This window comes from Leptonychotes weddellii, chromosome X, assembly GCF_054177405.1.
Source record: "Leptonychotes weddellii isolate Sample4059 chromosome X, ASM5417740v2, whole genome shotgun sequence".
In the NCBI taxonomy this organism is placed as follows: domain Eukaryota; kingdom Metazoa; phylum Chordata; class Mammalia; order Carnivora; family Phocidae; genus Leptonychotes; species Leptonychotes weddellii.
In genome coordinates, this window is record NC_138385.1 from 2,948,415 (window position 1) to 2,962,809 (window position 14,395).

The 14,395-nt window shown below is 41.5% G+C and overlaps 1 protein-coding gene across 2 annotated transcripts; it reads right to left on the reverse strand.

Moving 5' to 3' along the window:
* Positions 1-3,233: 3,233 nt before the first annotated feature.
* VMA21 (vacuolar ATPase assembly factor VMA21) lies at positions 3,234-12,532 on the reverse strand. 2 transcript variants are annotated; one of them, XM_081808124.1, is made up of 4 exons: positions 12,434-12,532; positions 12,029-12,293; positions 7,663-7,772; positions 3,234-7,062 (listed from the first exon to the last, which is right to left on the reverse strand). In XM_081808124.1, the coding sequence occupies exons 2-4, from the start codon at positions 12,136-12,138 to the stop codon at positions 6,920-6,922; spliced, it is 363 nt and encodes a 120-aa protein (XP_081664250.1). In that variant the 5' UTR covers positions 12,139-12,293; positions 12,434-12,532; the 3' UTR covers positions 3,234-6,919. The 2 variants fall into 2 exon arrangements, with proteins under 2 accessions (XP_081664250.1, XP_006750171.1); XM_006750108.3 differs by lacking the exons at positions 12,029-12,293; positions 12,434-12,532 and adding an exon at positions 11,780-11,951.
* Between the last annotated feature and the right edge of the window lie 1,863 nt (positions 12,533-14,395).

The window sequence follows — 14,395 nt, forward strand, 5'->3', positions numbered from 1 at the left end:
GAGGGGAGGGGAGGAGAGGAGAGGAGAGGAGAGGAGAGGAGAGGAGAGGAGATCCACGCCACTATTAAAAGAAAAGAGGAAAAAGAGAGAAAGGAAAAGATCCATGCCACTATTAAAAGGAAAGAGAGAAATGAAAGAGAAAGGAAAGGGAAAGGGAAAGGGAAAGGGAAAGGGAAAGGGAAAGGGAAAGGGAAAGGGAAAGGGAAAGGGAAAGGGAAAGGGAAAGGGAAAGGGAAAGGGAAAGGGAAAGGAAAGGAAAAGGAAAAGGAAAAGGAAAGGAAAAGAAAAAAAAAAGAAATACTGGGCAGGGGGGGAAGGCATGGTGCCCTTGGTCTGTTCTACATCCCATTTTTAGGAAAGAAATGGAATGTAGAAGTGTGAGCAGACTTAATTTTTCACGGACCCCAAATAGTTTCATTTTCTATTGTGAATATTTTTAAAGCAATAAAACATCAGGCTATGCAATATACACTTTTCTTTAAAACAAGTATTTCTATAGTTACGTATAGCTGAGAAAAATCAGATTATTTCTACTCTACTTTTGTTCTGTTTTTGCGCATGTTAACAGGCCAGAGGTAAACTTGATGACATCGCTTATAAAGGCAGAATCACACAGCAGAGCACTAGCCAGCGTTCCCAGACGCAGGTGCCAGGCTGCCTCTTGCCACTACTGTCTGTGGGACACGTGTTAAGTGGGATCCTAGCTGAATGACCGCAACTGCTATGTTCTATGAAACCTGGTTAAACAGGAAAACCCCAGGTGCCATACCCACAAAGAGCACATCCAGCTGCACTGCTGCTTTGCTTGTATGCAGGCATACAGCACGCCGCCCCCGGGGTACCTGTGTTTATAAAGAACTACGGATGCTGTGGGGAGGGCTGGGGGCGGGAGGGGATGCTTTAGGATTTCAGAGCAGAGTGCAGAGTCCTGCAAACAGAAAAGCACAGATACAGATAGGAGAAAGATTTTGATGACTCTCCAACTATTTCAGTTTTCTTCCTAAGTCAGAACTGACAAATTCGGTACAGAGGGACTCTGCTGGTATCTTGCCCCTGACTAGGGGCCCAGCCCTCATGCAGCTGTAAGGTCCTCTGAAGGATGGCCCCACACCAGGTCCTGCCCTGTCCTGACACTGACATTGGTTCCATGCTCCAAAGTGCATGACTCCCATCCCTGTATTCATGTCTATATCCCTATCTACATCCATATCCATATCTACACACGTGTATACACTGCATATTGCCATTTCCACTTAACAAATCTGTTAAGCCCTGCAGCGAACATGCTAGGAGCCTCACCAGCATCAAACCCCTTCCTCAGGGGCGGTCACTGAGTGGCCTGAGTTAACCAAATGATTGGTTTGGAACTGGGCACTTGTCCAGGCATAAACCCACCAATGCTTGGCATTGCCTGGCCAAGGTGATTGTTTCACGGGTAGGTATGTAACCTGATTTAGTCCAGAGTGAAGCTCAGGGTGTTTGTTGAATGGTTTGATGACTATCTGTGGTGTACAGATGAAGCTCCCAAATGGCTGCGGCCATTGTGTTATGAGACAGGGAAGCCTGAGGTTGTCACCAACACACTGAGAAGGACATGCAGAGAGAATCAGAGAGAAATGGGGCAGGAACTCTAAACTGTGCAGATGGATTGGCCCCATCTCTGACCTCTTCCATTGTTTAAGTCAGTTTGAACCGTGGCTTCTGGTACGTCCAGTTGGCCAAGAACACCCATACTACAGCAAGTGTGAGGCACTGGGGATTCAGTGGCATACTGAAGCACACGGTATAGCGGAGGGAGGTCAACCATCCAGTATTAGGTGTTGTGAGAGCGACGGGGCAGGCCTTTCTGAGAGGCAACAGGAGAGTGGAGACCTAAAGGGTGAGAAAGAGCCAGCCCTGGGAGGAGCTGGGGGAGAGGGTCCTGGGTGGAGGGAACAGTCAGTATAAAGCTGTGAGGTGGGAATGAGCATGGGCAAAACAGCAGGGCGTACAGGAAATGAAGCGGGAAGATGGAAGCAGTGACAGGAAAAGTATTTGGGGGCGGGGCGTCATACTATTCATAGAGCAGATATGCCTAGGAAACCATTTCCAGTCTTCTCCATTAGTTCCTTTGCTTTTGAAACCAGATTCCCTAAATGCCTGTGCTAGCTTTTCCCCTCTCTTCAAGGCCAACAGTAAGATTTCCAAATAAGAGGAAGGCATCAGCAGAACAGCTGCGGCCATTTCTCAATATGCCTTAGCTGTTTCTAAGAGGGCTGTCCCTGTACTAGTTTTCATAGAATTCCTTAATGCTGCAGCAAAGTCAACATGATGGTCGGGTAGCCAAGAAAGCTCTCCCGATTTTAAGCTGAGCCTTCAATACATAGCATTGTGCAGGACTCTACCTTTGCTTAATAAAGTACCTATTTCAGGCCTGCTTTATATAAACATCTTCAAGTCCAGCATTAAAAACATACATTAACAATTCCCAATCTCTAGCAGCAGTTCTCAAACTGGCTTCATCAGATATGGCCTGTTACAGACAAGTATTTCCATTCCAGGCCCCATCCCCAGAGGCTCGGACTCAGTAGGTCTGGGCAGGAAATCCTGTAACGTAATTCCAGTGGTTTCTGCAATGCCATTACATGTGTCCAGAGTTCCCTGGACATCTTATAATCTGTACCTTTGTATATAAATACGATTGTACATAATCTGTATATCTTGATACTAAGATGTCTCAAATCTTTCTTAGAGGAGGATAGTATTTATTAAGAACTAGCTAGAGCCCTTAGAAGCACAGAAAGGAGCTGGAGTACAATCAAAAGGTGGCTAGACGGCCACAGACAAAGGCAACTGGCACAAGGAAGGGGGTGGCATGCTGGACAGGGCAAGGAATTGACTACCCCCATACTTAATTACTTAGCCACAAGTATTACTCCTTTAGCAGTATTTGAAGCCCATTCACTCTCAAATGAATGTTCTTTAAAAAGCCACGGGACAAGATGCTGCTTTCTTTCCTCACTGCCACACCACTTCTAATGGGTCCACCACAGATGGGATATAACCAGCCCTTCCTGTCTCAGTACCCCTCAGAGCCCCCACCAGTTTGAGCACCTCTGGTCTACAATTATTGCATAAAAACTTACCCTTGACAACTCTATATATTTTATATGGTATAAATAGAGGCAAGTAAGTGTTAAAAAAAACAAAGATGTTAATAAACTTACTATTCACTGAATCAGGACACATCGAAGTCACATTACGAACACTTTTTTAATGACAACAGATGGTAAATTTATACAAATTACAGGCTAGAATATAATGGATACAAAATCCATCCAGGTTAACAGTTAGAAAAGTATCACTTACAAAAGTAAATCTGATTCAAGTGGCTAAAGAACTCAAGCCCCCCATTTCGATCATTACACAGAGCTTTCAAAATAGTGCATCTAATCCCTGCCCTAGTCAGGGCACTATTCAAAGGCTACAGCAAACTCAATGACTCTACTGAGTTAAAGATTCTAACATCTTCAGCAAGGATGTCAAGAGATATCTCGTAACAGGTTCACTATGCCAAACTCAAACAAAGATGTGAACGTTCTTTGCAAACTGTAAGGTGCTGTGCAGATGTTGTTAGCTATTGCTATTATTACTGTCCAGTGAGATTTCACTGAACTTGAGAAAAAGGAAGACTAGTCCATGTAACTGACAAATATGACTGATAGAACACCTTAAAAGGAATGCAGATACTACTCTCAAGAACGTGAAGCAATGAAACAGGAAAGGAAAGTGTGGCCAGGAGTGATGGTAAATTGGGGAATTCCAGACTATTTTAATGAATATATAAAGGATTTTACTACTCATAAATTACATGTAATAGTTATTGTTAGATTCCCAAAGTCCCTGAAAATAATTTCTCAGGTGACCCTTTCCCTTCTGCAAAAAGAAAAAAGAAATCTTGTCAAGTTATCATTGTGTGGCTTCAGCTCAGCTCTTGCAAAACTTAAATATAAAAGTAGAATCTTAACTAATAAAGTTGTACTACTCTGTTGGAGGACACACATTGCTTGACAGCAGAGAAAATCTGCTGCTGACCTCAGACAAGTGACAAATTCTGTGCCATTGTTGAACCAACAACGGTCTACGACTTCACTTGTTCATAAATAAAACAATGAACATCAACTCTAAAGATGAGAAATACACACTAGATATTTCTTTGTTTCATGTACCTTTGGTTACCATCTTTCCTTGGGTACACCTTAACTGTTTTTACTGGTCTCCTTGGGTACTCTAGCTGTATATATAAAATTTACATGAAAATGGCAGATAAATATCAAACAAGTCAATTAGCTGCCTCTTTTGGCAAAGGTGATGAGATTTTTATGATGAAAATAGCCTAATTATTACAATGTATATGTTAGATTTCCATGAAACAGGAGGTCTTTTTAAAAGATGTTTAACTTCCTTCAGTAACAACTCAAAACTGAATTCTGCTGTTACACGTAAAACAGTATCTATCCACTTGAAGAGCTAATAACATCAGATGCATTCCACAACACACTTCATTTTCTAGCACAACAGGGAAGAAAAGATTATATTCTGGCAGGGGGCGGGGTGCAAAATGGGAGGTGAGGTGAGGAAGGTAATGTGTTTATCAGTAGCTCGGGCTGACACTTCAAGTTTACGCTTCCTAATTGAGGTTATTCTTAATAATCCATTTTCAAACAATAGTGAACATATTCTTATCTTAAAACACATGTAAGGGCTCAATTGTAGCTTTCCTTTCTATACATCCTGAAGTATGTACATCGTGCAACAGGAAATCAGTGAGACATCTTGAAAAATAAATCTGTAGGTCAAATACCGTATGTCATTTCAACAGCAGCAAAGTAGTGAGTTAGCAGTTAAAACTCCAGGAAAAAATTAACTGGTTTGAAAACAAGCCTGTATTTTAACAATCCTAAATATCAACCCTAGCATCCAATTCTAACTTTCAAACACTTGGTACTTTTTCCAAGAGGAAATTACAACTGCTTTTGCATGAATCCCTGGTTTAAACACTTGCAGAAAAACACCCATATCATTTTCTACTCAGCAAACGTCTGAAATCAAACAAAATAATCTAACATTGGACATTCATATTTTACAAACAACGTGAGATCTCAAAAGTACAAAACCTTGGCATTATAGAAAAGAAATTAGGTGGACAAAAATTCTAAGTATAACAAGGCATCTAAAGGGACAACCATTTAGAAATCTACCACATAGTACCCCAGACTTAAACTGGGGTATTCTACAATTTTATATTAAATTTGTACAATTTTATACTAAAACTGTAGCCTTTAAGAAAACACTTTACATTTAGAATAACTGCTTAAAGACATTTAAACTGTAGACATTTAACTATAAGCAAAAAATAATTGTCCTACAATAGTCATCTTTCATTTTTTCTCAACAATTAACACAAATGCCTCCTTAGCTTTTATGCCTAACCATCTCCCTATTCCTTTAGTCCAGCTGCACAACAAAAACAGGGGTGAACAGACAAATCAGTAATGGCAAAAACAGCAAGGGCCACTGTATTAGGAATTACCAGTAACAAGAAATTGGAACGAGATATCTATCTAGTAAAAAAGAGTAAAGGTAGAATGTGCTTTTTCAAGAAAATGGCCAATAATCATTCACCTGGGAAAAAAAAATGCAAACAGCTATGAGGTAACACAGGCAGAATTTGAGCTTAAACCAAACGTTCAGTGTATTGAACTAGCATTAGGAAATGCACATGGGATATAAACCAAAATAGTGTTTATCTCTAGGTGGCAACATCACAGGGAATTTAAATTCTCTTCCTGTTTCAATATGCATTTATCCAGGTATGTTTTTAGACTGCACACAAGTAGTACCAAGTAGCTGGAAAGAACAGACTAAGGATACTGAACTAAAACCACAGGGTCTTTTTCTATCAAATAGGACCTCAGGATTATGTAACTATATATAACAGCTCTGATTAAAAAAGGGTATAACAGCTCTGATTGAAAAAGACTTGACTACCAATCCCAAGAATACTTCCTGGATGATAAAGATAATCAACTTTCAGGAAATACGTGAAAATGGACATATTTAAATGTAAATTCCTATCATATAACTATTAAAAAGTAGGAAAAACAAACTGAAAGGGAGTTTACACAAACCCTGTAATGAAAGCATTACTTCATTGTTCAATGACAGAGCAAAGCAGATCATTAAAAAGTTAGCCTAAAAGCACGGGGTAGCCTGCAAAGGCTGAGTGCCCAGGTAGCTACCTCTTTGCTTTGCTACCTAGATCCTTCAATAAACCAGTCCTTTTACACGAATGGGTGTGATTCAGCCTAGTCTTCCCATGAAATAATGTAATGAAAAAGATTCCTATTGACTAGGGATTACACTTTACGCAAAATTTCTCAGTGACATTCAGATGAAGTCCAAAATCCATAATTCAAGCAATTTTGCACAGGAATTTACAACCTAAAATCCAATGACCCAGGACTTTCATATGATAGTAAGGAAAGCGTTCCAGTGAAAAACAGCTTAGATTTCCTTCACTGTGTACATCTTAACATATCCAGACAAGTAAACCTTAAAACCAAGCAAAAGACAAAATGCTGTAAAACATTTTTGGTTATGAGATAATCAGATTCTTCCCAGAATGTGTAACTAAGTTAACATACTTATTTGTGACCAACTTAACTTTTCCAAATGCTCATTTGCAAATGAGAGGCTCATACAGTTAAAACTGATGATACAAATCATTGTATTAGAAGGATCAAAATTTACACTAGTCAAATGTGACTCCTTCAGATTGATTTTAACATGTTCTCAACTTTATTGAAATCATCAATATCCCAGACACATTTACCATTTTTAAAAATCAATTTAATGCTATCAAAAGGTGATGTTCAATTTAATCCTGTTTGCCTTCACGCCACTGTCGTGAGCCTTCATTCCAGGCCACGTAAACAAAGAGGGCCAACACCACGTGGACGGCGACCACCGCAACAATAGCAGCGTAAAAATAGCTGTCCCTATTGGACATTCCAAAGGCGCCTATCAAGAGAAAAAAAGTTTCCATTTTATTCCAAAATTTATCAAAGTGCAAAAAACAAAGCATACTGCTTTTTATTAGCTATATATTTATTTAACTAGTCAGGCAATTAAAAAGTAATGCTTTGGGTGGTGATAAATCAAGTATTCATTTAAAGATCTGAATACCTTCTATATACAAAGAACATTATTCTGAGTGAAAACTGTAATTATGACTTCACTTACGGACTTCAACATAAAAAGGGGGACTTTATTTTCTTTTTCTACTAATGTCTGCCACCAAAGGTACATTGCCCCAAACTCCTCCTCCCATGTCAGCCAACTCTTGCTGTCAGGGGTATAGTAAAAGAAAGGACTTGCAAGCTATTTCACAGAAAACCATCAACAAATACACTGTCACGCTAAAATAACTCAATGATGAACAAGTTAATTTCATGAAGGAAGATTCATTTGAACAACATGATTTTTGAAAAGCAAAACAGAAATAGATGGAAGAAGCAAATTAAGAATACCCAGCTTACAGATATAAAGAGATCATAAACACATGGAATCTTAAATATACTAAGGGGGAAAATGTCTTGTTTTATCATCATCGAGGATTACCTTCAAAAACATAAGATTTAGTCGTGAAATATAACCCAATAGGTACAGTGATCATTAGAGCTGTGAAGAACAGGAGCGTCTTCAGGGTAGATGCTAATGAACTTTCATTTCTGGAAGAAAGTAAACAAAGAGAAAATCAGAACCTGCACAGCCATTTCCAACTGGTTTTGTGTCCACAGAGAAGATGCTGGAAACCCTGCCCCTGCCTCAGAAGCAGTGGCCAGAGGAAGAAGAGTAGAGACAGAGACTCAAAATTAGAAGATCCTAAAGACCTACAGAACACCCAAGGGACTGTTATTCAGATCCAGTGTGAGGAAGCGTCAAAGTATGAAAGTGGTTTGTAGTCTCCAAAGTGCTACGCCAAGTGTACCCTAATTACAGAATTTATAATGGAGGCAGTAAACAACTAATGATGTTCCTTCACAAAGCATCCTATCAAGGGCTAGCTGGATACACTACAAACAAGATATGAGAATCTCCAGAGAAAAAGCATTCTAGAACAATTTGGATGCAGCTGAAGGAAACTTAGTTTCTTTGTAATTAAATAGCTATTGTACAACTTAGATGGTCTTCAGGTAACATGCATTAAAAATTGAACGTCAAAACACCTTCTATTAGTGAACTCTATTTGTCCAGAGGTTATTTTAAAGTCAAGGAAATATTCCAATGGAGAAAGTTTTGTTCCAGAATACAATAAAACCATTCTGAAGAATGCAATCAAGCTTTTCAAATTATATACTTGAAGAAAAACAAGTCTGATAATCTGCTACTTAAAAACATTAATACAAAGATTAACATAAAAAAAGATTAACATAAAAGCACAAACAAAATTGGATACAATAAAAATATCCATAGTAAGAAAATGATTTCACAATTGATGTATATCAATATATGGACCCATTAAAAAGAATTTTGACCACTACTCAGAAAGTCCTCGTGTGACAAATGAACAAGGCAAACTACATCGTATTATGTATATCAGGGGTCTGCAAAATAAGGCCTAAGGGCCCAATACCTAGTTCTATAAATAAAGTTTAACTGGAACAAAGACACACCCATTTGTTTATGTATCATCTAAGGTGGCTTTGGAGCTACAAAGGACAAGGTGAGTAGTGGTGCCAAACTATATGGCCCTCAAATCCTAAAATATTTACTATCTGGTCCTTTACAGAAAAACTTCACCAACCCCTGACATATACTATTCCAATTATGTTAAGAATGTGTGCACATAAAAAAGGACTCCAGATTAATATACAAAAATAATTTCCCCATTTTCAGAATGTTCCTTAACGTTGTTTCACTGACTTTTCAGCAAGTGGATATGTGTCAGCATTTGTCCTACACATTGCTACAAATGAGCAGCACTAGTGAAAGTGAAGCCACAGGTTTCCAGCGATCCTGGACACATCTGTACCTACACTGTAAACGCAGTAAACCCTATAGCTTTAATCATTTAGCTTAAGGTCCTTTTTGCCTCTTAAATCTAACCATCCTCAGACTACCTTAACACACCTCACACTTTATGCTTATTGTCAACACTAGAACTTATTTAATTCTCTTTCTGGTAATCCTCAGAGGCTCCAGTTTTTGTCCGTATCTTTAGGAAGGAGACAGCCCAGCCTTCAAGGTCCCCCTCAAAAGAGCCTCTCTCCTAGGCACCTTTCCTGATCACTCCAGCTGAAATGATTCATTGCTCTGGGATGCAATCACACTTAACTCATACCTGTTATTACAGCACTTAATGTGCCAGCTTGCTTCCTATATAGTCCTGCACATTTCTCTGGAGCCCTAGAAAATCCAGGCAAAGGGGTCCTTATAACTGTGTAAATGATTGGCGAGGAGGTTTCTGGCAGCTCAGAAAGGAAGGGAACATCTCAAGTTTATGGTTTATAAACAATGGTCTACAAACTTTTTTTGACTATTAATTCATCTTAAATATAAGTTCTGAGCACAAACCCCATATATAGGCATACTGGTTTTTTTGAACAGATCAGCTACACACATATTATCAATTCATTCCTTAAAATATAAAACATACGCAAAACTGGATACTAAAAAGGATAAGGTTAAAATAAATTCATGTAGAAGTTCTAATATTTTCTTCCCCTACTTCAGCGGATCATCTTTTAACACATCCTCCTACAGTGATCACTGAGCTACACAATCCTCATCTAATATAGTTATGCTCCCTTAAACTGTTTCCTAGTAGTAAACTTTTAGGGAAATTTACTGGGTAATTTTCATGAAGAATATGAGTAGTTCTATAGTAGGTCTATAAAAATTCAATGTCAGTATTTGACCACTTCTTTCATGAATCCCAACAAAAAATATGACCTTCTGGGTATTTCTATGGTGAGTTCAAGTATGCGTTTTAGGCATGCAAAGTTAAGATAGCGAACCTGATAAAGAAACAAAGCTTGAGAATCTAGAGAAAGGGAGTGTTAACTGGTTCTTTTGTTCTTCAGATCATCTCTCTTGAATATCTAATATCTGACCTGGCTTTCAGAAAACATTATTATTGAAAAGATGATATAATACCACATAAAAATGTGTTAAGGTGAACAAAAGCATTTACAATCCCCCCACTCAAACATAATCTTTTCTTTTCTACATGTTAATTTCTAGCCCCACACACTATGTCAGGCATTCATAGTTTCAACTCTTTTTCACTTCTTTTACCTTAAGCCCCCAAAATTTGACTTTTATTCTGGGTTAGGACCTCACAAATATGGGACTAAGTATAAAGTTAAGCACACAAACTTTTGAAAACTAGCAAACTTCCTCTAGTGTTTACAGGACATTTTCTCTCTGGCTTCCAGCCACACCCCCACCGCAGCTGGCAGTTCTGCCGGCACAAGCCAGCTTGGGTGTAACAGGTGAATTATTCTAAAACAAAGCAACTGATGTCATTCAACAATTTCTTCCATGTATCTCTCATTGGGTGTTACAGGGACTTGTTAGAAATAAAGAATGGGAAAGTCCAGAATTAAAGTGGGCCTCACACAAAGAAATAACTCAGGATGAACCTTACTGTTCCCCGACTCTTAAAACCACCTAGAGTTTACCCACTTGATATGAACTTCCACAGCAAGCACTAGGCAGATACAGCTTACCAGGTTCCCTTCTGTGGCAAGCAAGACTGCCACTGCAAGTAGATTTCACTGTAAATCCCATTAGGAAACACTAGAATCAGTCTAGGAGGGCTACACTGTATTCTAAGTGTATTTGACAAAATTATCTCTTGGTATTTTCACTAGTAAACAATAATTTAAAAAACATCTACATTGACATCATAAGAGAGAGAAAAGGGTCACGGGGCTCCAAAGATCATGGGCTTTGGAATCAGTGGGATTGGTCAAATGCCAGCTTCAACACTTTCTAATTGTGTGGCCTAACTGTGTGATCTTGGGCAAGTCACTTATCCTAACTTCATCTTCTTTAAAAAAAATAAAGGGGGGGAATAACACTTTCTTAATTTTGCTGACGTATGTAATAAAGAGCCTAAGTTGAGTCTGGCACACAGTAGGTCATCATCCAATGGCAGCTAAATCCCTCCCCACCCTCTTGCCTACCAAGGTATCATTGGCTAGGCTAGTGGGCCAGAACAACCATTCTACTCAGCCACCAACCCCCATCCTACTAACTCCCCCAAGTGAAGTTGTCTCAAACCAGGGGCAGCCCCTACTCTCTTCCCTTCGTTCATTGATACAGCAAACACTTAAGCCCCAACGATGCAGGCCCCGTAGGGGACACGTAGATGGAGAAGGCCGGGTTTCTGTCCTCAGGGAGCTCACCCTGCAGTGGGGAGAGATTGCAGAGAGCAAGATCGCAAAACAGACGACAGCGAGAGGAAGTGCTAGAACAGAAGCATGGGCTGAAGGCCCGCCGACGTCTCCCCTATGACCCCAGGTCCCTGCTCCCGAGCGTGTAGACGCTGCAGACCCCAACCTACCTCCCTTCTCCCCCACCCCGCAGCCCGGCCCCGAGGGTCCAGACCTCACGCCCACTGCAAGCCAGCCCGCTCGGCTCGAGCCTTCCTTTACACCCCACTCCAGGCCAGGGCCAGATAGTCTTGCGGTCAGGACCCCTACCCGGCCTGGGCCCCGCTCCGGACTACCTGAAGTCGGGCGGCTGCAGCGCATTCAGCGCCGCTTTATCAAGGCGCTCCATAGTGTAGCCGCGCCCGCAGCAAGTGCTGGGAGGCGGGCTGGGCTCGCGTACCGCACTCCGTCCGCTCTGCAGGCGACCCGTAGAGGCGTGCCGCGCCGGAAGTACCGGCCAATGCCGGGCGGCGGGACGCAATGCGCAAGTGCGGCGCGCCGTGGTGACGTTTAGCTGCGCCGGCGCCGGCGCTCATGTGACTTACCGGCCAGGGTTCCGAGGCGTGCGCCTTGTCAAGAGCTGTCTGCGCTCGAGGAGCAGGCCGGGCGAGTAGCCCAGCCACTCTACGTTGAGCCGAGACTTGCCTCGCAGCATGGTCCTCCGAGGTGGGCGGCGGTGTCGCCGCCACCTGAGCGCGCTTGAGCACCAATGGTCCCCCTGGGGACCCCTGTCGCCGAGCTGGGGTTTCGAGGCTACCGGAGCAGATGAACCGCAAAGAAGGACGACCAGGCAGAGAGAGGATTGTGGTCCTAGGCAACCAAGCAGTTTCCGAAGACAACACAAAATAAGCAATGTGCACATTATTCCCCAGCCCTTGAGAAATGCCTTATTCTTACCAACGGTGAAAGTCCAGCCATGGGAAAGTGGGAGGAGTTAGTTCAGCACTCACCCGAGTCCGTAAGCTAGTCAATGTCAGAGCTGAGAGAGCCCTGGCTGAGAGTGACTGTTCAGGCCTGACGATGCCAGTGACCCCAACTTCCACTTCAAGTTAAAAGCATTTTGCAGCTGCTCAGAAAGCTGCCAATGAGACAACAGGGACTCAAATAGTAAGGGACAGATGGGCCTCCCGGGCCCGTGCAACCCGAGAGAGGTATAAACGAAAACAGTGCCGTAAGCCTAGGGTCAGCCTTGACAAAATAAGGTTGCCACTGGCTGCTAATAAGAGGACAACCCTTACATGGTCAACGCCTGGAAAGGGCCGCTGACCACACATCTATTTTCTGCACCACATGGATACAAAGACCACATGTGAAACCATGACTAAACACGGCAGCTTAAAACAGTGTTAAGCACTGGGGACTGGGCTGCAGGAAGCCTGGGTTTGAGTTCAAACTTAATTCCTCTCCGGCCCTCATCTAGACCCTTAGGGGGATAAGAATCACCTAATTCCAGAACTAGGGCAAAATTAGAATTTTACTGTGGGGTTGGCAAACTGTGGCCAGCCGGGTGAATACATACAGCCTGCCTGCCACCTGTTTTCCTATAGCTCGTGAATTAAGAAAGGGTTTTCCATTTTTAATGGTTAAAAAAAAAAAATCAAAAGAAGAGTAATATTTTGCCACACATGAAATTAAAATTTCAGTGTCCATAAATAAAATTTTATTGGAACTCAGCCATGCTCATTAGTTTGTATCATCTGTACCTGCTTTCACACTACAATGGCAATGTTGTGTAGTTGTGACAGAGACTGTATAGTCCACAAAGCCTAGAATGTCTACTATCTGGCCCTTTACAGCAGAAGTTTGCCACTCCTGCTCTAGCTAATCACCCTATAATGAAGTCCTTGAACCGCTAGGGATCCGTAATTGTAGTAATGGGGTTTCTGAGGATAATTTTCAATATTTAAAAAAAAGTAACAAATTCAATGTATTTACTTGCCATAAGGGATCAACAGCTACTTAGAACATGACCCTTCTTTGATTTTAGGCACTAATTATATCACATTGATGAGGTAATCCTGGTTATCTCGGGAGAAAATATACAAATTATTACTAAACTAAACTAAGCCATAATATACTTGGCCGACTAAATCTTTTAAAACATACAGAATGAACACAAGAGGAGGGAACTTTGCTTTGTGACTTTGTGTATCTCCAATGCCTAGATTGAGGTCCTGGTATATAGTAGGTGCTCAATAAATATTTGTTAAATAAATGAATTGGGTCCACAGGAAGACAAAGAGCAAAAGGGTTCCTGGTAGTGAAAAGATTGGGAACCACTGATATAGTAGTATTAGCTTGCTGGGGCTACCTTAACAATGAACCACAAATTGAATTGTTACTGGTGGGAGAGAGTCTGCGTTGAGTGAATGGAGGTCTCTTGGATCCCCCACAAAAGATTTACATGAGGATCTGCGCTCAAATAAAGACAGCCAGAAGGAAAGTAGGTAGCACAAAGCAGTTTTTTAAGGACAGTATACTCTCAAGGTGGGAGAGCGGGCAGGCCCAGAGGTGGCAACTGCACTGGGGCTAGGGGTCTCTTTTCTTTTTATGTTTGCATAGGTTATGGGTCATAGGTAGGGGGCAGTCTCCAATTGAGGTTGTTTCTGAACACCTAAGGAACTCCTCCTACCAGCTGGGAGGGGGAGTTTTTTGGTCCTACAAGGTTCTTGCTGGAACTGTCATGGCCATTTTCCTCCATGGGGGTGGGCGTTGAAATCACAGTGTAAATCTACTATAATGAAGCTATAGGTTACCCTGGGGGGTCGAGATTGAAGAGGAGAGCGCAAGTTCTGCACCTGTAGCTCTTGGTCTGTCAGCCCAGGGGTGTTGGAAAGCCTTAAGACCAGGATGTTAAAAGCCATAAAGTCAGGATGTTGTGCCCTCAGGCTTGTGTCATGTATTTGTCACCA

Excerpts from the sequence above, each read along its gene's own strand:
- VMA21 (XM_081808124.1), bottom strand. The coding sequence starts at position 12,138 with ATGCTGCGAGGCAAGTCTCGGCTCAACGTAGAGTGGCTGGGCTACTCG. Across the intron at positions 7,773-12,028 it reads ACGCCTCGGAACCCTGGCCG|AAATGAAAGTTCATTAGCAT; the intron begins GTAAGTCACATG and ends ACTTTCTTCCAG. Across the intron at positions 7,063-7,662 it reads TAAATCTTATGTTTTTGAAG|GCGCCTTTGGAATGTCCAAT; the intron begins GTAATCCTCGAT and ends TTCTCTTGATAG.